The sequence below is a fragment of the Danio rerio genome, chromosome 3 (genome assembly GCF_049306965.1).
Source record: "Danio rerio strain Tuebingen ecotype United States chromosome 3, GRCz12tu, whole genome shotgun sequence".
Classification (NCBI taxonomy): Eukaryota; Metazoa; Chordata; class Actinopteri; order Cypriniformes; family Danionidae; genus Danio; species Danio rerio.
The window spans coordinates 226,123-250,000 of NC_133178.1; the positions used below are offsets into that span (position 1 = coordinate 226,123).

General features: G+C 46.8%; 1 protein-coding gene across 12 annotated transcripts in view; it reads right to left on the minus strand.

Moving 5' to 3' along the window:
* Positions 1-11,157: 11,157 nt before the first annotated feature.
* The window catches only part of grin2ba (glutamate receptor, ionotropic, N-methyl D-aspartate 2B, genome duplicate a), a 48,935-nt gene continuing 36,214 nt past the window's right edge, over positions 11,158-23,878 (minus strand). For 5 of the 12 annotated variants that reach the window (XM_073943696.1, XM_073943695.1, XM_073943697.1 and 2 more), the window contains 11 exons: positions 23,805-23,878; positions 23,317-23,533; positions 21,056-21,264; positions 20,611-20,782; positions 19,547-19,700; positions 19,283-19,408; positions 18,733-18,962; positions 18,220-18,380; positions 17,952-18,139; positions 17,227-17,465; positions 11,158-17,000 (listed from right to left, as the gene is read on the minus strand). The exon at positions 23,805-23,878 is cut by the window's right edge and continues 119 nt beyond it. In XM_073943696.1, coding sequence (XP_073799797.1) covers positions 14,937-17,000; positions 17,227-17,465; positions 17,952-18,139; positions 18,220-18,380; positions 18,733-18,962; positions 19,283-19,408; positions 19,547-19,700; positions 20,611-20,782; positions 21,056-21,234 — 3,513 coding nt within the window. In that variant the 5' untranslated portion in view covers positions 21,235-21,264; positions 23,317-23,533; positions 23,805-23,878 and the 3' untranslated portion in view covers positions 11,158-14,936. Of the gene's footprint in view, positions 17,001-17,226; positions 17,466-17,951; positions 18,140-18,219; positions 18,381-18,732; positions 18,963-19,282; positions 19,409-19,546; positions 19,701-20,610; positions 20,783-21,055; positions 21,265-23,270; positions 23,534-23,804 lie in introns of all 12 variants that reach the window. The other 7 variants (XM_073943688.1, XM_073943687.1, XM_073943686.1 and 4 more) reach the window with 2 other exon arrangements.

A 23,878-nucleotide genomic window follows, 5' to 3' on the forward strand; every position in this document is an offset into this window, starting at 1 on the left:
TACACCATAATAACATACACTACACTACACTACTGAACACTACATACTGAACACACATAACTACAGTAATGTACACTACTGAGCACACTAGACCACATTAACATACACTACACTACTGAACACTACATACTGAACACACAACACTACAGTAATGTACACTACTGAGCACACTACACTACTGAACGCACTACATCACATTAACACTACACTACTGAACACTACATACTAAACACACACACTACAGTAATGTACACTACTGAGCACACTAGACTACTGAACACACTACACCACAATAACATACACTACTGAACACTACATACTGAACACACAACACTACAGTAATGTACACTACTGAGCACACTAGACCACATTAACATACACTACACTACTGAACACTACACACACAGCACACACACACTACAGTTATGTACACTACTGAGCACACTACACTACTGAACACTACACACACACACACACACTACAGTTATGTACACTACTGAGCACACTACACTACTGAACACACTACACCACAATAACACACTGCACTACATACTGAGCACACAACACTACAGTAATGTACACTACTGAGCACACTACACTACTGAACACACTAGACCACATTAACATACACTTCACTACTGAGCACACAGCAATACAGTAATGAACACTACGGAGCACACTACACTACGGAACACACTACACCACATTAACATACACTACACTACTGAACACTACACACACAGCACACACACTACAGTAATGTACACTACTGAGCACACTACACTACTGAACACACTACACCACATTAATCTACACAACTAAGCACACTGCATTACTAAACACACTACACTACACACAGCTCACAATACTATACATAGTACACTACTGAACACACTACACAATGCACTACACTACACTTTATAAACACCCTATACCACAACCCTGCATTAATGTTCACTACTGAGCACACTGCATTACTAAACACACTACACTACATTAATGTACACTACTGAGCACACTGCATTACTAAACACACTACACTACATTAATGTACACTACTGAGCACACTGCATTACTAAACACACTACACTACACACAGCGCTACATTAATGCACACTACATTCCATTAGTGTACACTACTGAGCACACTAAACTACATTAATGTACACTACTGAGCACACTACACTACATTAATGTACACTACTGAATACACTAAACTACATTAATGTACACTACTGAGCACACTACACTACATTAATGTACACTACTGAATACACTAAACTACATTAATGTACACTACTGAGCACACTACACTACATCAATGTACACTACAGTATACTACTGAGCACAGTACACTACATCAATGTACACTACTGAGAAAACTACACTACATTAATGTACACTACTGAGAACACTACACTATATTAATGTACACTACTGAACACACTACACTATATTAATGTACACTACAGTACACTACTGAGAACACTACACTGCATTAATGTACACTGCTGAGAACACTACACTACATTAATGTACACTACAGTACACTACTGAGCACACTACATTAATGTACACTACTGAACACACTACACTACATTAATGTACACTACTGAGAACACTACACTATATTAATGTACACTACTGAACACACTACACTATATTAATGTACACTACAGTACACTACTGAGAACACTACACTGCATTAATGTACACTGCTGAGAACACTACACTACATTAATGTACACTACAGTACACTACTGAGCACACTACATTAATGTACACTACTGAACACACTACACTACATTAATGCACACTACTGAGAACACTACACTACATTAATGTACACTACAGTACACTACTGAGCACAGTACACTACATCAATGCACACTACTGAGAACACTACACTAATGCACACTACTGAACACACTACACTATATTAATGTACACTACAGTACACTACTGAGAACACTACACTACATTAACGACACTACAGTCTAGTGTACTAATGCAGTTTAGAGCACTAGTGTAGTTTAGTGTACTAATATAGTCTAGTGTACTAGTGCAGTCTAGAGTAATGGTGTAGTCTGGTATATTGTTATCTAGTGTAATGCTGGCATAGTATAGTGCACTACATTAACGACACTACAGTCCACTTCTGAGAACACTACACAACATTAATGTACACTACTGAGCAAACTACACTACACATTATGAGTCATGATGGTGAATTCAGGCTCACTTGTTGACTAGTAAACATGACTATGAAGGCAGCAGGTCAGTCAGAACAGATCATACTGCATGTGTGTGTGTGTGTGTGTGTGTGTGTGTGTGTGTGTGTGTGTGTGTGTGTGTTTGTCACTGGTGTTCAGACACGAACGCAGCGCTCTGATTGGCTGATGACAGTCTCGATTATTCGGAGAGTTGTTTGGGGTTTTTTTTTCCAAGAGCGCGTGTCATGCGCGCCCCCGCGGCCAGCTCAACAATAACGCGCGCCGCCGCTCCCGTGGAGATGCGCGCTATTTCCATCATGGTTTCCATAGCAACTGAATCACACATTTATAGGCCACGCGTCTGCAGACATACATGAATAAAGAAGATATGAACACACACACACACACACACACACACACACATACACACACATACACATACTTGCACACACACACACGTCCTCAATAGAGCAAATATGTAATGGCAGAGGGGGGATAATTGCTCCCTCAGGAGTGATCCCATTGATGCCGATGGGCACGCGCGCGCGCGCGTGTGTGTGTGTGTGTGTGTGTTTCTGCTGTGAGTTATTATTTATGAATGTTTAATTATTAATTATGCAAATGCTGTGGTCATCATAGTAAATACTGTGAGTTAACAGTTGCTATGGCAACACAACAAAAACGACCCATCACTGTACTTTACACTACGATAGAGCGGCACGGTGGCGCAGTGGTTAGCTCTGTGTCCTCACAGCAGGTCACTGGTTTGAGTCTCGGCTGGGTCAGTTGGTGTTTCTGTGTGGAGTTTGCATGTTCTCCTCGTGTTGGTGTGGGTTTCCTCCGGGTGCTCCGGTTTCCCCCACAGTCCAAACACATGCACTATAGGGGAACTGATCAACTACACTTGCCGTAGTGTATGAGTGTGTGTGAGTGAATGGGTGTTTCCTAGTGCTGGGTTGCAGCTGGAAGGACATGCACTGTGTAAAACATATGCTAGTGGTTCATTCCACTGTGGTTCCTTGAAAAGTTCCTAGAGAACCTGCCGGAACTACTTTAGCTGTGTGTTAATCTGGGAATACCAGCACGTGCTCATCAGCCAATCAGAGTCCGGCGTTCAGCAGATCGCTGTAGTGTAAACTGAGCTCCTGGAGGGCCGCAGCTCCAACACCTCCAGCTCTCAGCAGCTGAACAGAGTCCAGTAGTCTTGATGAGCCGTGTTTGATCAGGGTGGAGCAGAGCTGCGGCTCTCCAGGAGTCCAGATGGTGTGGATGATGGTTGTTTGAGCACATGGACACATCATAAACTCCAGATACACACTCAACACAGATCTCCAGTCCGCCAGATATTCTGAACAAAACACTGACCACCCCTCCCACTTCCCTCTGTAGTGCACTCGCTGAGATTTGAGACAGTCTGGATGTGAAACCGCAGGCGGAAGTGGGAAATCCTGCTGCTGCTGCACTTCCGGCTGTGGCCACACGATGGCGGCGCGCCACCACAGACACAGGAGAGAGCTCAGATGCACATATTCCAATAATCCCCGCAGAATAGCGCAGACTGACTGCATCAAGTGTGCTTTTAGTGACCTGAGAGGACGCCAGGGGGACTGTGAGATGTGATGCTGCAGCTGGAGGACTTTCTGTAGCCGCTGATGATGATGGTGGATGGAGTTTATCACAGACAGACAGATGCAGCTCCTGACTCATCTGCATCAGCTAGAACAGAGGAGACACACTCTATTAATGGAGACACACTTACAGAACGAGCTGAGCCTATACAGGAATCCTCACTGTGTGTTTCCTGTGTGTTATTCTCTTTATTTACAGTGTTGTAAACTCTTCAGAACTCAAACACACGTGTTCTACAGTCAGCGCTGTTCATGACAACACATCACTATAAAATAACACAGGAACAGACACGCTTCAGCCCGCAACATCACTGTGCTCATGCTGCAAATCACTGGCACTGAATCACACCGGAAGTGGACTGATAATTAGGTTGCATGTTTGCGCGGGAAGAATGTGCAGCACTCAATGTGCAGCTCCCATAGACCAAACACTGAGGGTTACTGTGTTTAATAGAGGCTTTAATGTGTGTATCTGTCACCGAGAGAGAGCTGTGAACATGGAGAAAACTGCGCACACACACACACACACACACACACACACACACACACACACACACACACACACACACACACACAGTGCTGCAGTCCTGCACTCGGCCAGCAGAGGTCAGTCTCCTACCGCCTTTATTCCTCGCGGATCGCGCGCGCACCTGTCGCCTAGCAACCCGGTTCTCCAGCCGGAGGGCGCCAGTGCTGAGAGCGGAGGCGGGAGGCGGGAACAGCGGGCCCCGGTCCAGCATGTGCTCATTCACAGCTCGGGATGAATTAGCGGACTCTGGGTGCAGACCGCGCGGCTGGCTCTATTTGATGCGCGGATCAACACCATCATGAAGCTCCGCGCGTCCGCCTCTGCTCTATATCAGACACCACTGTCCAAAAACACACCCGAGCTGGGTCATGAGGAGGATCCCGTGCTGCTGCTGAACGGAGATCACACACACACACACACACACACACACACACACACACACACACGCACACACACACACACTGAGGACTCCAGAAATGAAGATGAACACAGAGAAATGAACACAGAGAGAAACACACAAGCACAGACCCGAGCTTCCGAATATGGAGATATGGTCAAACATGAATCCTACACAGCACACAGTCATGTTTATTATCTTTACACTCAACACAGCTGATGATGATGATGATGATGATGATATGCTGCGTTTAGTCAAATTATGTACATAGAGAAACACACAGCACGGGTCTGCTGCTGAATGCTGGATTCTGATTGGCTGCTGGTCACTCTCTGGCTCCATATCACTCCGCTGAAGGATTAGCCTTGTTACCAGTGTTGGGCAAGCTACTAGTGATGGGAAGTTCGGATCATTTTACTGACTCGGATCTTTGAGTCTCTTTCATCAAGATGAACGAATCTTTTTTTGAGTCATTTCATTCATTTGGTTCAATTTGCCAAAATATTAATAAAATGTTACGAATTGCTTCCAAACACATCTACAACTAGCCTGAAAGGTTAATTACACCACAAATAAGTCATCAATAGAATATAAGGAGAAAATGATACTTCAGTGTTGACCTGCTCTTTTGTCTATGAAGGTATTGTTGTCTCTGCTCAGCTCACCTCTTCATGTCTGTCAGGGGTTCATTCACGTTACACTGACAGTCACATATAATCTTAATCAATGCACAGTCTGAGCCGATAGGAGCCATGATTCGTTCATCATGTGGCAAAATGACTCGAGGACTCGAGAGATGAACGGATCAATTCTTTTTCCGGCTCTAAACGCGTATGATTGGCTTCTGCCAATGTGATTTAGACTTAAAATAAACAATACCACCTGCACAAATGTGCGCACGCGCGGATGAACGAATCACTCCCTGACAGGACTCATAGTTCCCGAGTCATATTGAAGATTCGTTCAAAATGAACGAATCGTTCATGAACGACCCATCACTACAAGCTACTTGAAATATAGTGAGCTAAGCTATTAGCCATGTAGCTTAACTACACTAAAAGCTACCGCCAGGGTAATGTAGCAAGCTAAGCTAAAAGCTACATGGCACAAGTATAGCTACATCAAAGCTAATTTTCATTTATAAATTGATGCAACTTAAATCCAAGTCAATCATTTCATAAGCTGCGTCCCAAACCGCATACTTATGCACTATTCTACACCATTTTGTAGTATAAATAGTGTAAGTAGTGTGTTCACACTGAAAACTCTAACAATAAGTGCACTTTAATTACCCGGATGATGCACTCATTCAGCTGCTAAAGTGAAGTGTGTACTTATGGACACTTCACACACTCAACGACCGCAGGTTTGCTCACGTATCGGAAAGGTTGGAGCTATCGGCCGCACATGTTGGATAACTGTATTTATTTTGCATGGTGAAAGCAAAATTCTCCTACGAGAGTGATTATAGCGCCTCCCGATGGTGAATGCGGTTATACTCACGGCAGGTATTATTTGATCATTCGGTCGTTTATTTCACTGATTTGGTAACCGTCAAACGTCATCAGTGAAACAGTTTGAATTTCCGCTTAGTAAAAAACCCTTAGTGTGCCATTTGGGACGCCACTACATACATGTACTATCCTGCTGAGTGTGTAAGTGCAGAAGGTCGTAGTGCATGAGTGTATAGTGTATAGTGTGCGGTTTGGGATGCAGCTTTAGTGTTGAATAAAACTGTCAACGAGACATGTGAGGCAGGAGTGTTCAGTTCAGTTATTTACTGTAAATAATACGCTGTACTAAACAGAAATAAAGCAGAGTATACAACAGCTGAAACAAAACATCCTACAACAGCAGCTGCTGCACGTCTACAACACTATAGTACAGGGAAATGTTGAGGAATGAGCATTATAGTCTTTATACTAAAGTATTTTCAGCTCAGCAGCAGAAATCTAGTTATTGCATCGTAACATTCTCCAGGTATGATCACGGGGAGTCCTGCTCCCTCAGTCATCTTTCCAGCAAGCAAGTTTCACCAGAGGTGGCAGTAGCGCACCAAAAACTTTGTTGTCGATCAGCGTAAAACAGGAAGAAATCGTCACTCTCGCCATCATATGGATTTACTTTCATTAGCTAGACACCGGCCTCACAGCTCTGTGAACGTCAGTGCCGTCACTTATTGATCTGCGATTGGTAAATGTAGCTTGTGTGGACGCTACTGCGCTACTTGACTAATACAATAGCTTCGCTACTGAAAAGCTATCTGATTTATAAAGTAGCGACGCTACCGCCACGCTACTGGGAAATGTAGTTAGGCAAGTAGCGTCACAATTTACAGTCGAACACTGGATATTAACAGTCATCAGAACTCTCTCAGACATGCGGTTACTGTAACTGAGTGAGCGTCAGCAGCTCATGACGCTGTAGTGTACTTCAGTCTGACTGCAGTTCTGCTGGTGATGATGATGATGATGATGACCCAGGCCTTGTACAGCTCCGTCTGCTCTCCTCGTCTTTGGCTAGGCAGAACCTGCACATGACCACACACACAACACTGCAGACACACAGAGACTTGTAGGCCTTTACCTTCTGTCCTGTAAAGCTCGTGGAGTGTCAGTGAGATGTTGTGTGTTTGGGCTGATGCTCGGCCATTTCCATTGGGAGTGTGCTGTCGCTAATGGAGCTGTCAGATGAACGCCGCTCACTTTAACGCTAATTTAGCCCAGTCACTGTGCTAATCACTGGGTGACGAGCTGTTATAATGCACTGAAAGCATCATGTCAATACTATATATGTGTTCAATATAACTGAAGTCTGACACAACATCAGAGGTCATGCCCTCACTGTGTGCTAGCGCTCCGGTTCTCTTCTAAGAGTCTGCATTATGTCCCACTGAAACTCATCACTGATCTCCACATCATGACCTCAAACAGACACTAGACGAGACGTTAAATCACCTGAACTGAATGAAAACATTTAAAACCGTTTCATCTGATGATCTGGATGACCATCGTTTGATAATAATTACTTATCAATTATCAGTTATCATTGGCAGTACACTGACTGCAGCGGCGTGCTCCTGTTGGCCTTTTGCTCTGTTATTAAATATTAAGCTGCTGCTTCTGCCGTCACGATGGAGAACCCATTCACACCAGCGGCTGTGTTCTCATCTTCACCAGTCTCCAGTCGCAGCTCACTTCGGACAGAACGCATCTAGTGTACTAGTACAGTTTAGAGCACTTGTGTAGTGTGGTATCTAGTGTACTGGTGTATTCTAGTGTACTAGTACAGTTTAGAGCACTAGTGTAGTGTGGTATCTAGTGTACTGGTGTATTCTAGTGTACTAGTTCAGTTTAGAGCACTTGTGTAGTGTGGTATCTAGTGTACTGGTGTATTCTAGTGTACTAGTACAGTTTAGAGCACTAGTGTAGTGTGGTATCTAGTGTACTGGTGTATTTTAGTGTACTAGTTCAGTTTAGAGCACTTGTGTAGTGTGGTATCTAGTGTACTGGTGTATTCTAGTGTACTAGTTCAGTTTAGAGCACTAGTGTTGTGTGGTATCTGGTGTACTGGTGTAGTCTAGTGTACTAGTTCAGTTTAGAGCACTAGTGTTGTGTGGTATCTAGTGTACTGGTGTAGTCTACTGTACTAGTTCAGTTTAGAGCACTAGTGTTGTGTGGTATCTAGTGTACTGGTGTAGTCTAGTGTACTAGTTCAGTTTAGAGCACTTGTGTAGTGTGGTATCTAGTGTACTGGTGTAGTCTAGTGTACTAGTTCAGTTTAGAGCACTTGTGTAGTGTGGTATCTAGTGTACTGGTGTAGTCTAGTGTACTAGTTCAGTTTAGAGCACTTGTGTAGTGTGGTATCTAGTGTACTGGTGTATTCAAGTGTACTAGTTCAGTTTAGAGCACTAGTGTTGTGTGGTATCTAGTGTACTGGTGTATTCAAGTGTACTAGTTCAGTTTAGAGCACTAGTGTTGTGTGGTATCTAGTGTACTGGTGTAGTCTACTGTACTAGTTCAGTTTAGAGCACTTGTGTAGTGTGGTATCTAGTGTACTGGTGTAGTCTACTGTACTAGTTCAGTTTAGAGCACTTGTGTAGTGTGGTATCTAGTGTACTGGTGTAGTCTAGTGTACTAGTTCAGTTTAGAGCACTTGTGTAGTGTGGTATCTAGTGTACTGGTGTAGTCTAGTGTACTAGTTCAGTTTAGAGCACTTGTGTAGTGTGGTATCTAGTGTACTGGTGTAGTCTAGTGTACTAGTTCAGTTTAGAGCACTTGTGTAGTGTGGTATCTAGTGTACTGGTGTAGTCTAGTGTACTAGTTCAGTTTAGAGCACTTGTGTAGTGTGGTATCTGGTGTACTGGTGTAGTCTAGTGTACTAGTTCAGTTTAGAGCACTTGTGTAGTGTGGTATCTGGTGTACTGGTGTAGTCTAGTGTACTAGTTCAGTTTAGAGCACTTGTGTAGTGTGGTATCTAGTGTACTGGTGTAGTCTACTGTACTAGTTCAGTTTAGAGCACTAGTGTTATGTAGTATCTTACTGATGTAGTCTAGTTTCAAGTGTACTAATATAGTCTAGTGTACTAGTGCAGTCTAGAGTAATGGTACAGTCTAGTCAAGTGAAGTGTCTAGTGTAGTCTAGTGTGATAATCTAGTGTACTGGTATAGTGGTCTAATGTAGTGTAGTGGTCTAGTGTACTGATCTAGTTTAGTGTACTGTGTAGTCTAGTGTGATAATCTAGTGTACTGGTATAGTGGTCTAGTGTAGTGTAGAGGTCTAGTATAGTGGTCTAGTGTACTGATCTAGTTTAGTGTACTGTGTAGTATAGTGAGCTGATCTAGTGTACTGGTATAGTGGTCTAGTGTAGTGTAGTGGTCTAGTGTACTGATCTAGTTTAGTGTACTGTGTAGTATAGTGTGCTGATCTAGTGTACTGGTGTAGGCAGTGGTCTAGTGTAGTGGTCTAGCGTACTGGTATAGTGGTCTAGTGTAGTGTAGTGGTCTAGTGTACTGATCTAGTTTAGTGTACTGTGTAGTATAGTGTGCTGATCTAGTGTACTGGTGTAGGCAGTGGTCTAGTGTAGTGTAGTGCTCTAGCGTACTGGTATAGTGGTCTAGTGTAGTGTAGTGCTCTAGCGTACTGGTCTAGTGTACTGATATTGTTTAGTGTATTGTGTAGTCTAGTGTGCTGATCTAGTGTACTGGTGTAGTGTAGTGGTCTAGTGTATTGTGAAGTCTAGTGTACTGATCTAGTGTAGTCTAGTGTACTGTGTAGTCTAGTGTACTGATCTAGTGTAGTCTAGTGTACTGTGTAGTCTAGTGTACTGATCTAGTGTAGTCTAGTGTACTGTGTAGTCTAGTGTACTGTGTAGTCTAGTGTACTGATCTAGTGTAGTCTAGGGTACTGTGAAATCTAGTGTACTGGTCTAGTGTAGTATAGGGTACTGTGAAGTCTAGTCTACTGTGAAGCTTAGTGTTCTGTCTAGTGTACTGTGAAGTTTAGTGTACTGTGAAGTCTAGTCTACTGTGAAGCTTAGTGTTCTGTCTAGTGTACTGTGAAGTCTAGTGTACTGTGAAGCTTAGTGTTCTGTCTAGTGTACTGCATCATGAGTCAGTGCAGTGGGCGGAGCTTCAGATGATTTTGCCCTCACCCCTCTGCGTGTGCGCTGTTGCTAGGCGACTGCTAATAAGAGCGCGCCGCTGCTGCACACTGCATTGTGGGAGTGTGGAGGTGTGTGGAGTGGGGGAGGAGGAGCGGAACCGGCTCTCGCTGAGTGTGTGTGTGTATGTGTGTGTCTGTCTGTCTTTCTGTCTGTCCCTCTCCCTGTGTGTTCATCTCTCTCTCTCTCTCTCTCTCTCTCTGTGCTCTTTTATTGCCTGGAAGTCCTTCCGTGTCCCTCCTCCTCCTCCTCCTCCTCCTCCTCTCTCTCTCTCCATCAATATTGCATATGGCTCTCTATCCTACGTGAGTGTGAACTGAATACAAGGAATTGCTGTGCGCACACATACACACACACACACACACACACACACACACACACACACCAGTGGCCTCTCTGGTCCCGCACTGACCTACTGTAGTCTACAATGGAGATGCACACTGCTTAGAGCTCTTCATGGTGTGTGTGTGTGTGTGTGCCATCTGTTCTGCATACAGTAGGGGTGAGCGCAGTACAGTATGGATATACACATGATGCGAATAGCAGCAATGCAGTAACACACACACACACACGCGCACACACACACACACGCGCACACACACACACACACACACACACACACACACACACACACACACACACACACACACACACACACACACACACACACACACACACACACACACACACACACACACACACACAGGGAGACAGACGGGCAGCCGTGTGCTTGTTTAATTGGCTTTATTCAGCATGTGTAAGAATTGTGATCCACCATCCTCATCCTCCTCATCCTCCTCATCCTCACTGTTCAAGTCTCCCAGAGGTTTGTGTTCGTGTGCTCATAGAAAAGGAGGAATTCTCTCGTCATTATATATATATACACAATCTGTACATGTGGACTGGCTTCAGAGATGTAAATGACGTATAAATCGTGAACATATCAAAGTGGGGACGTAGTTCTTATTCCATAGTGAAACAATTCACTCATTCAGCCCGCATCCTCGCACACTGCAGTCGCCATGGGAACAGCATCGTAACACCATGGCAGTGCCATAGCAACAAGAGTAATTAACATAGAAGTCACTGTCTCGCGCACACACACACACACACACACGCACACACACACTCACTCTTTGATCAGCCCTCATGAAGCACACATTCACTGATTCTGTGGAGGAAACGAGGACGGATGGAGTCGGAACCCAAGTGGAGGACGACGACACCAGGGCGTCTCTTACTGTAGAATCCCTCCAGCAGCTATACTTACCTAAGAGTAATGAGAATATAGTAGTCAACAGAACACTACGCTCGCTTATATACGCAGTGATACGCTAGGAAATCATAACTACAGCTATCCTCTATCAACACAACAGATGTGCTGTCAAGCATATAGAGCTCAAGCTAGAAGCATGGCGTCCGTGGAGGAGTGTGTGTGTGTGTGTGTGTGTGTGTGTGAGTGTGTGTATGCGTGTGTGTGTGTGTTCGTGTGTGTGTGTTTGTGTGTGTGTGTGTGTGTGTGTGTAAGTGGATCTAAAGTATATAGGATTTCAGGAAAAACTCAAACATAGATTACTGCGCGCTAGCACGGCAACATTAGCACCGTCAGCTTCAACGTACGAGAAGAACACACACCCTAAACACTGTGATGATAATAATAATCGTAGTAGTAGTAATAATAGTAGGAGTAATAATAATAATAATAATGGTGTGAACAGAAAAGGAGACGAGAGGAGATGAGCGGTGGACGCACCTCGCGATAGCTTCACCAGTAAAAACAGCACACGATATCAGCTCACTAATTAGCTTTACAAAGTCAGTCAGTCCTTAGAAAGGGTGAAAAAGCCCTGATCGAGACACACACTCACTGCGTGTGTGTGTGTGTGTTTACTTAGCTACACCTTTGAGGACTCGTTTATTAGTTGAAACCTTCACTTGTAAACATTCCCACAGACGCACTTATCGTGAATGCGTCTCGGTTTGAGGCATAAGGGAGATGACCGTTTTCAAGCTTTACCAAGGTTTAGAAAAGTCAAGATTTTAAACTGTCAATATTCCGTCAATATTAAGGTTCCCGTCAATATTTCGTCAATATTAAATATTCTGTCAATATTAAGGTTTCCGTCAATATTCTGTCAATATTAAATGTTCCATCAATATTCCCTCTATATTAAGGTTTCCGTAAATATTCCGTCAATATTAAATGTTCCGTCAATATTCCCTCTGTATTAAAGTTTCCGTCAATATTCCGTCAATATTAAATGTTCCGTCAATATTCCGTCTATATTAAGGTTTCCATCAATATTCTGTCAATATTAAATGTTCCGTCAATATTCCGTCAATATTAAATGTTCCGTCAATATTCCGTCTATAATAAGGTTTCCGTCAATATTCCGTCAATATTAAATATTCCGTCAATATTCCGTCAATATTAAATGTTCCGTCAATATTCCGTCTATAATAAGGTTTCCGTCAATATTCCGTCAATATTAAATATTCCGTCAATATTCCGTCAATATTAAATGTTCCGTCAATATTCCGTCTATAATAAGGTTTCCGTCAATATTCCGTCAATATTAAATATTCCGTCAATATTCCGTCTATATTAAGGTTTCTGTCAATATTCTGTCAATATTAAATGTTCCGTCAATATTCCGTCAATATTAAATGTTCCGTCAATATTCCGTCTATAATAAGGTTTCCGTCAATATTCCGTCAATATTAAATATTCCGTCAATATTCCGTCTATATTAAGGTTTCTGTCAATATTCCGTCAATATTAAATGTTCCGTCAATATTCCCTCTGTATTAAGGTTTCCGTCAATATTCCGTCAATATTAAATGTTCCATCAATATTCCGTCTATATTAAGGTTTCCGTCAATGTTCCGTCAATATTAAGGTTTCCGTCAATATTCCGTCAATATTAAATGTTCCGTCAATATTCCGTCAATATTAAGGTTTCCGTCAATATTCTGACAATATCAAATGTTCTGTTAATATTAAGGTTATCATGCCGTCAGAATCTTATACCGGCACATGTCTAGGGGTACATTTCCAAAAACCATCGTTAGCCAATTAAAGTCGCAAGTTCCGTCATTACAAACATAGTTCATTAATTTGACGTTTCCCAAATCCATCACTCCAATGAACATGATCAAACTGCATCATAAACTTGTGTGCTTGCAGCTACACCTCTAGAGCTGCAGTTAGAAACAGAGTTCCTGGCTGTGTTCTATTCCCTATGCCCTATTCATTTAGAACATTCCAACATTTAAACTTAGAGTTATTAAAAATAAACAGCATTAAGCTCATCTCTCCTAGGTGTGATTTGCTTTTAGTGTTTTACAGTTCAGTTTTAGCGATCTTCATATTAATAACTGCAGTCTCTTTGTTTTTTAAAAGAGCATAGTGTAGAGCAGTAATCACAGTACTGTAAACCCTGATGTTGTTATCCAAGATCATCACACCGTCTGAAGCTTATAAAACTGGCCCATGCCTACTCGGTTGAAGAGGTTTACAGCTTTAAATACATAAACATTGGGTCTCAGGCGCGTCCTCGCTGGTGTAGCGAAGTAAACGAGTGAGAGAGTCTGGAAGCCTTCTAGAAGACGACCAGACCAATAAACCAGAGAAACTTAGCAAACTAATGGAGATTAAACTAAACATGTCCAGCAGGGGGCGGCGCAGCTCTGCTCAGACGAATAAAGGACAAGCGGCGGCTTAGAAGGCGCTAAACTATCAGAATTAAGTCGTTAATATGAGTTTAAAAGCAAACTAGCGCTTAAAATATCACTTATGGATCATAACGCTGGCTAAATTTGCATATGTTTTTGTTCTGTTTTTGTCTTTATTTTGGTTACTCGTAGTAGCTGAAAAAGCTCTATTAAAGGTCGACCTTATATAAAGAGAAGTGTATTTACAGAGCCGAACGCCGCTCTCTCAGCCTTCGCCTGCTCACAGAGTCACGTGACACCAGCTGTTCTGTGGGATATATGAAACATCACGGCAGTGGAGACTTGAATATAAATGAAGCCATAAAACTCAGCAGAGGCTTGTGCACTTTCACTAATGCACGCGTGTTTCATGGCAGTAAAGAGCATGGGAGAGGCTGTTGCCATGGAAACGTTAGGCTGATGCGGAGACTGGATTGATCATCACATTCACATCTCAGCGAAGGCCTCTTGAGCAGAGCAAACCCGTCTCAGATCAGATCAGATCGGCAGTCAGTCTCTGAGGTACAGTTATTACCCTGTTTCAACAGAAAGCATTAATTAGGTGTTCGTGATTGTATCTTCACAGAGGAGTGTAGGATGGAGGTGAAGTGGCCATCTGCTCCGCTGTTCTTGCGCTCGGCAGATGGACCTGCTCTTGTTCCCACCAGCTCGCCGAGATGAAGACACTGGTGTAAACATGAACTTCACAGGAAATGACATTTCAATTCTCTCAAGTTCTGCGTGTTCTGCTAAAATCTGGAGAGCAAACAGAATGCTCCGTCTTTCTCTGATTCTCACACGTCAGACTCGATGCTGGACAGTTTCTCGTACACGTGTCCGTTGCTGCCGTTGAAGGGCCGCGGGGGCCCGAGGCTGAGCTTGCTGGTGTGGTGGTTCCCCATGCACAGCTCCGCAGGGAAGCGCGGCGCCAGGCTGGACATGACTCCTGCGGGGCCGCTGTGCTGCGGCGTGTTCACGTAGTAGGACTTGCCTCCGTGCAGCAGACACTGGTCGTCTCCAAAGGTGGGGATGAAGGGGTTGTGGTTGGTGCGGTCGGGGTAGAGGGATTTGGATAGGGAGTGCGCGGGCCCCTCCATGAGTCCCCGCTCTCGTGGGTCCCTGTCCCCGAAGGAGCGGCGGTGGGGTGTGCTCTCTCCCGCTCGGTACAACCCGAACCCTGAGCCCTTCCCGTAGAACAGCGGGTCCTGCTCTGTGTCCTGCTCGGGACCCGCCGGATGCTCGAATATGTGTGCGAAGGGGCTGGAGGCGTCCATGCAGCGCTCCCGCTCTTTGAGGCTGACGCTGCGTGGCGGAGGCAACGCTGCTGGTCCGCCGAACCCCAGCGGGACACCGATCCCGCCTAACTCTTCCCTCTGCAGGTCAACAAAGGTGTCATAGGAATGCTGGCGGCGCAGCGGTTTCCCACTGAATGCCCTGCGGCGCTGAGCCGGCGTCTGCCCTCGGCTGCTGCTGAGCTGCTCCAGCAGGTGATTACTGTCCTCGCTGATGTCGTACAGGTTTCCTGACTTCTTGCAGGCGTCACAGCGCATGCAGGTGGCAGAGCTAGGCCGGCTGCTGCCCACCCCTCCTGATGCCCCACAGCCGCCACCGTAGGCTGTGCTGCCCGTGTGCAGGATGGCGCCCCCGTGCAGGGCTGTGGGTTTGCTGCCCGCACTGCTGGCTCGACAGCTCCGGCACTCCCACTCACCACTTCCGCTGCCGCTCCGGCTGTCCAGCTTCTTAGGTTTGCTCTTCAGGAACTCGTCCACAGACACCAGGCTGGTGCAGTTTCCTCCACCGCCGCCGCCCGGCCCATCTGTCAAATCCACATGCTCCCACTGTGGGACACCTTCTTTGGGCCGGAACTGGTCCAAGTAGAAATCCTTGAGGCTCTCCTTGTCCTGTAGCAGGTATGAGGTGGAGCTGACACCGGCACGTTTGCGCTCGGATGGAGGTGAGGCGGAGCGGTGGCCGTGGTGGTGATGGTGGTGGTGCTGGCGGCGGCGGTGGTGACCCATCTCGATCTCATCAAGTTCGCGTCGGGACTTTGCAGACGCGGGCCTCTTCTTCAGGCTGTCTCTGTACTGCTTTCGTTTTTTAGCATTGCCCTCTAGATTGCCGTAGGTGACTGTGTGAGTGGAAATATCGGACACGTCCGAGCGGATGTTTCCGTCATCGGCTCCACCGCAGTACCGGTCATGCCCTGCGATGTACCCTGAACTGGACGCTCCACCTTTAAAGGAGAACTTCCCGTACAGGTCAGCCAGCCCCTGCTTTAGGCCCGGGCCTGACGGAGGAGTCTGGCTCTGCAGCAGGTCAAATTTGCTCATGTTCCTGTGGGTCAGGGCAGAGCGCGGCTGCGTGGTGAATATTGGGGCCACGCCACCACCCAGGCTCTCACAGTCAAACATGCCACCCTCCAGAGAGCTGCTGGAGCCCAGGCTAAGGGGCCGGTTGGGCAGGGGGCCCGCTAACCCCAGGGCAGAGCCGCCATGGTGGTGCAGGTAGTGGTCCTGGTATAAGTTGCTGTCCTTCAAATGCAGGTTCCCAAAGGTGCGCTCCACCTCGCTGATGTAGTCGCTGAACATGTTGTCGTCAGGCAGGTATGGCGCTTTGCAGTCCGAGTGTCCGGCTAGGCTGCGGCGGTGCTCACTAATGTCATACACTGAAGACTCACGGCGGATGAAGTCCAGTGCACTGTGCGGAGAGCCGTTGACCCCGGAGAGAGACGCCATGTTCTTGGCGGTGCGCAGCAGACGCAGGATGTTGGAGTGTGTGTTGTTCATGGTGGCGGAGGGAGAATTCAGCGCAGAACTCTTGTCTTCAATCTCAACTCCATGAATACAGCTATAAATCTCCTGAGAGAGGCAGAGAGAGAGAAGCGTGTCAGTATCATCTCCAGAAACTACACAGTAGCCAACATTTAAAGAGGATCATCGCCTTTCATTAAAGATGTCCTACATCTACAGAACGACCCCCATTCTGGTCTTCAAGGTGTTTGGATCCTCTTCAGATGTTGGCTACTGTTCTCCACGCTGCATTACTGTGCTGTGTGTTCTGCGAGTGTGTTAGCGGCAGATTTACCCTGCTGATGGTGAAGGTGAAGCCTGGTTTCCCCGAGCACACACCCATGAAGCAGAAGCGCATGTGCCAGTAGAAGACGTGCTCCGCGATGAAGGTGATGAGGGACAGGGCCATGGCGGCGCCCAGCATGTAGAACACACCCGCCATATTGTCCACGTCCAGCTGGCTGCTCATCACCTCATTCTTCTCATGATGGCAGATCCCCGTCAGCCAGAGAGCCTCCAGCTCCTCCATCTCACCTACAGCACACAAACACACACACACACACACACACACACAGTGAGCATGATGGGATGCAGCGCTCCTTTATAAACTGCAGATTGGCTGTGTTTGTGAGCTCAACACTGCTGGTAGACACAATACAGCCATAATCTCAATCCAATTGTGACAGTGGCAGTGACCTGTGACATGAGCCTGAGCACACACTGCTCTCCTGCCTGACCTCTGCAGTATTCTCCTGAAACATCACGGCTCTCTTCTGCTCATCTGTGTGATCTGCTCTGACACAGTCTACATGGTAAAGGCGCTGTAGGACTGAAGATGACTTGTGTTTGTGTGCTAGCGCAGGGATGCCTGCTTGTGTTCCGCTAGTAAAGCGCTTGGCAGATCTGCTGTGAGTGACTCAGCGAGAGCAGCTGTGCATGGGAACACACTCTTCACACACCGGCAGAATCACCGGACTAGCGTCTGTCTGTGCGTCTGCATGTGTGTGTGTCTGTGTTTACCGTCTCCGAATAGCTGCAGGATGGCCAGGTCCACCTGTCTCTTCCAGCCCGAGTCCTTCTGGATGGCGATGCCGTATCCGGTGGAGGCGAACACCTTCCCGGAGCCGATGGTCACCAGTTTGCAGCCCTCATCTCGGCCTGCCATGTAGTTCAGCACCGCTGCGTCATAGATGAACGCGTCGAGCTTTCTGTGGTTAAACACACACATGCGTTCAGAACCCTCAGTGAGTGTGTGTGTGTTTTGGGGAATATGTGTCTGGAGTCTCACCCTGTCTTCAGGCTCTCCAGGGCTTCGACCACGTTGCGCTGGTGGAACTTCACCATGTAGGAGTGCATGTCTCTGTAGTTATTGCGGATGTTCCTCTCGGTGCTGCCGTTCGGGACCGTCCCGAAGCGAAACGGAGGAGAGAAATCATTGGGATTCTGAAACTGAAGACCAAACACAGAGTGAGCAAACAAACGAATGGCCCATCTCCAGCCAGCGGAGCGGTGCGGCTCACTATGGTACTGAACCGTCCTGTACTGAACCGCACTGCTGACTGTAGAGCAGGGGTCACCAAACTTGTTCCTGGAGGTCTGGTGTCCTGCAGAGTTTACCTCCAGCCCTAATCAAACACACCTGAACAGCTAATCAAGCTCTTACTAGTTGAAACACCCAGGCAGGTGTGTTGAGGCAAGTTGGAGCTAAACCCTGCAGGGCACCGGACCTCCAGGACTGAGATTGGTGACCCCTGCTGTAGAGAATCATGAGCTTCACATTCTCGATGGTCTACTGATGCACCTTCTTGTCGCTGAGGCCGGACACCTGGTCCACGTACTCCTCCTGGATCATGAACGCAGCCAGGTTAGCGGTGTAGCTGGCCAGGAAGATCACAGCGAAGAAGGCCCAGACGGAGACCATGATCTTGCTGGTGGTTCCTCTGGGGTTCTGCACCGGCACAGAGTTATTGAAGACCAGACCCCACAGCAGCCAGATGGCCTTCCCGATGGTGAAGGAGGGCCCGCCGGCCTCTGAGCACACACACACACACACACACACACACACACACAGGTCACACTCAAGGAGAGCAGTCTGTTCATCAGTGCTGACGGTGAAGAGAGAAACACTCTCTATCTGCTGCTGTTGGTCATCTACACAGCACTGAGCTCAGGTCACAGAGAGCGCTCAGACTGCAGTAGATGCTGCTCCTCATGAACCTGGAGCGTACAGCATCAACACAACACACTGAGCTGAACACTGCTCTCCCTCCTGTGACCCCTGAACACTCTGTGGGTCAGCACTGGGGTCTGCGGGGGTCAGAGCTCTATACTGAGAGTGTACTCAGACTGACCTCTGCCGTCTGCCAGACAGCGGTTATAGCCCACAGGACTGAAGTACTCGAAGATGAAGACGGCGATGGCGGAGACCAGCAGCAGCATCACAAACATCATGATCCACACGTCTGCGCTGAAGGGCTCTGCCGGACACGACACACAGAGACAGACAGACAGACAGGTCATTTACAGAAGACAGGCAGACGGACAGACAGAGAGACAAAGAGAGAGATAGATAGATAGATAGATAGATAGACAGACAGATAGATAGTCAGTCTCACCCAGGAAAGCGGAGGGTGAGACAGTGCCGTTGCTCCTGGACACCATCACACTGATGCCGGTCTCGATGAAGGGAACAGAGAAGTCGATGACCTCTGAGCGCTCCTCGTTTATAGTCAGAGAGCCCACGGCCATATGAGCGTTCTTCAGCACCACCTGCAGACACACACACACACACACACACACACACGCACACACACACACACACCTGCATGACCATTTCTGACAAAACCTCCACAATGCGACACACCACACCTTTACTCAGTGGATATTCTGACCTCAGATCTGCCGTTAGCTGATGATCAGATTATGTAGAGTGTATGCAAATCACTGCATAATTAATTAGCGAATACATTACAGCAGATAACAACATCACACTTACACAACAACACACTGCTGAACGTGTGTGACGATACGGCGCTCCAGCTCCAGCCTCCACACTGACCAACTTATAGAGAGCAGTGTGTGTGTGTGTGTGTGTGTGTGTGTGTGTGTGTGTGTGTGTGTGTGTGTGTGTGTGTCAGATACCTTTATCACATGTCATAAATATATCACACACACACACACAGCAGCTTCATCTACAGTCCAGACACTGACATGAGGAGATCTGAAGACGTGCAGCAGTGTGTGTGTGTGTGTGTGTGTGTGTGAGAGAGATTCTAGATCAACAACAGACAGTAAGTGGGTTATCAAGCTGTCTCTCTCTCCGTCTGTCTCTCTCTCTGTGTTGGTAAATTTAGCTCTAAATACCTGAACTCCACTTCACATGACTAAACTGGGGCACGACAGAGAGTGTGTGTGTGTGTGTGTGTGTGTGTGTGTGTGTGTGTGATGATGGGATGTGAGAAAAGCAGATTGAAACCATGCATATTTTTAAGAATAAAGACACACACACACACACGCGCACACACACACACACGCGCACACACACACACACACACACACACACACACACACACACACACACACACACACACAACCCTAAATGGGGACACCAGATCTGCTGTGTGTTTACAGAGGCCTGCAGCAGATAGTGAAGATCACACACACACACACACTCTCGTACCTCTCCCACCATGCCGTTCCAGGTGCCGTTGATCTTCTTGCCGTGTTTGCCGTTGGTCACCAGGTAGAGGTCGTAGGTGAACTTGACGTTCTTGGCGATCTTCTTGAGGATGTCGATGCAGAACCCTTTACAGCAGCGCTTGATGTAGACGGCCGAGTCCTGCGTCTGATTGCTGGAGCACACACACACACACACACACATCTGCGTCAGTACCTGTATGTGTGTGTGTGTGTGTGTGTGTGTGTGTGATCACTGTAGTACACTCCTCTGCGCTACAGATATTAGCTATACTGCTAATGTGCTAATGCTAGTGTCTGGCTGTGTTGGTCAGCTGTGGTGTGTGTGTGTGTGTGTGTTGCGGCATCAGCTGTTTGTGGTGTGTGTTGTAGTGTGTGTGTGTGTGTGTGTGTGTGTGTGTGTGTGTGTGTGTATTCTGTGCTCATACAGGGCTTTGAGCTGCTTCCGGCAGGGTACGGTGTTCCTCATGCAGGTTCCGCTCAGCGGGTCCACGTCCTCCACGATGACAAACGGCGCCTCCTCCAGCGTCACGATGGACAGATGATCGTCCTCACGAGCCTCCGGCCCAGAGTACAGCTCAAACCTCGGCCACACGTGATACTTCATGGAGAGAGAGCCGTTCTCCCACTTACCCACCTGTGCGCACACACACACACACACACGCGCACACACACAAACACACACACACACGCGCACACACACACACACAAACACACACAAACACACACACACACACACTTTAACATTGTATTTAGGCTCACTTGTGAGAAATAATTCCCAATAAACACTAGAGAAGCAGACGTCACTCAGCTGATGGATCATAGTAGCTTGTGTCAGATATAATTTACCAGCAGACAAAGCAGATATTTTATAGCATACGCAAACACACACACATAAACTCACCGGCCACTTTATTAGGTACACCTGTCCAACTGCTCATTAACATAGATGTCTAATCAGCCAATCACATGGCAGCAGCTCACTGCATTTCAGCATGCAGACATGGTCAAGAGGATCTGCTGCAGGTCAGAGTGAGCATCAGAATGGGGAAGAAAGGGGATTTAAGAGACTTTGATCGTGGCATGGTTGCTGCTACCAGACGGGCTGCTCTGAGTATTTCAGAAACTGCTGATCTACTGGGATTTTCACACACAACCATCTCTAGGGTTTACAGAGAATGCTCCGACAAAGAGGAAATATCCAGTGAGCGGCAGTTCTGTGGGCGCAAATGACTTGTTGATGAGGCCAGAGGTCAGAGGAGAATGGCCAGACTGGTTCCAGCTGATAGAAAGGCAACAGTAACTCAAATAAGCACTCGCTACAACCGAGCTCTGCAGAAGAGCATCTCTGAACACACAACACGTCCAACCTTGAGGCGGATGGGCTACAGCAGCAGAAGAGCACACCGGGTGCCGCTCCTGTCAGCTAAGAACAGGAAACTGAGGCTACAATTCACACAGACTCACCAAAACTGGACAATAGAAGATTGGAGAAACGTTGCTGCTCTGATGAGTCTCCATTTCTGCTGACACATTCAGATGCTCGGCTCAGACAACATGAAAGCATGGATCATCCTGCCTTGTATCAGCGGTTCAGGCTGGTGGTGGTGGTGTAATGGTGTGGGGGAGATTTTCTTTGGGTCCATTAGTACCAATTGAGCATCAACGCCACAGCCTACCTGAGTATTGCTGCTGACCATGTCCATCCCTTTATGAGCACAGTGTCTCCATCTTCTGATGGCTACTTCCAGCAGGATAACGCAGCATGTCATAAAGCTCAATCATCTCAGACTGGTGAACATGACGATGAGTTCACTGTACTCAAATGGCCTCCACAGTCACCAGAGCTCAATCCAATAGAGCAGCTTTGGGATGTGGTGGAACGGGAGATTGGCATCATGGATGTGCAGCCGACAAATCTGCAGCAACTGTGTGATGCTATCATGACAATATGGAGCAAAACCTCTGAGGAATATTTCCAGTAGCTTGATGAATCTCTGACATCGAGGATTAAAGCAGATCTGAAGGTGAAAGAGGTCCGACCCGGTACTAGTGAGGTGTACCTAATAAAGTGGCCGCCGAGTGTACACAGACAAATAAGCTCAAACACACATGCACAAATATACAGACACACAGGCACACTGGTATTGGTGGTTTCTGAGGACTCTTCATGGGTGTAATGTCTTTCACACAGTAAAAAACAGATTATAAGCCCCTCCCCGTCTCTCCCTCATGAACACATTGGTGATTGTTTCTGTCGTCTGCTCATACAACTCTCTCTCATCTAATCATCTGACCAATCAAATGCTCTCTAGTGTCTGACAAGCCCCACCCCCTTATTCTCATTGGCTGTTCATTTGATGCAATTGAGCTCAAACACTCCCACTGGCAGAGCTGTGAGGAAAACAAACACTATTGGCTGCTTTTATTAAGGGGAGGAGCTACTCTATGCATGAATAAAGCATGCGCATCACAGCCCCTTAAACATGTCGAATTACAAGAACACAAGACAGGTCCCCATAAACCCCCTCATCATTGAAATGCAGTATACCCATCATATCTGTGTCCTGGTGAACCACCCAAACCAGTACACACACACACACACACACACACACACACACACACACACACGCACACACACACCTCCTTCACAGAGACAGACAGGCATGCGCATCTGCTAAACACACACTTTGAGCCATGAGTCCACTGGATGAAGATGATGATGGTGATGATGATGATGAAGATCAGCACAGACTCCTCAGAGCTCAGGGGATGTTCGGGTGTGTCTTACTCTGTCCCACTGCCGCTCCTTATCCAGCAGGATGATCACCAGCTTAGGGTGCATCTGATAGCCGTCCTCACTGAACGACAGATTGCGGCCCTCGAACGTCACGTTCATCAGGTACCTGACACACAAGCACGCACACACACACGCACACACACACACAAGCACGCACACACACACACACACACACACACACACACACACACACACACACACACACACACACACACACACACACACACGCGCACAAGCATGCACACACACACACACACACACGCGCGCACAAGCACGCACACACACGCACACACACACACACACAGTTATTAGTAGTCTGTGTGTGTGTGTGTGGTGTAGTGTGTGAGTGTGTGTATTGTGTGTAGTGTGGAACCCACCTGAGCACCTCGTTGTTGTTCCCCGTCATCGGGCTCTTCTTGTCCGGGGCCCCGTGGCACTCAGACTTCAGCAG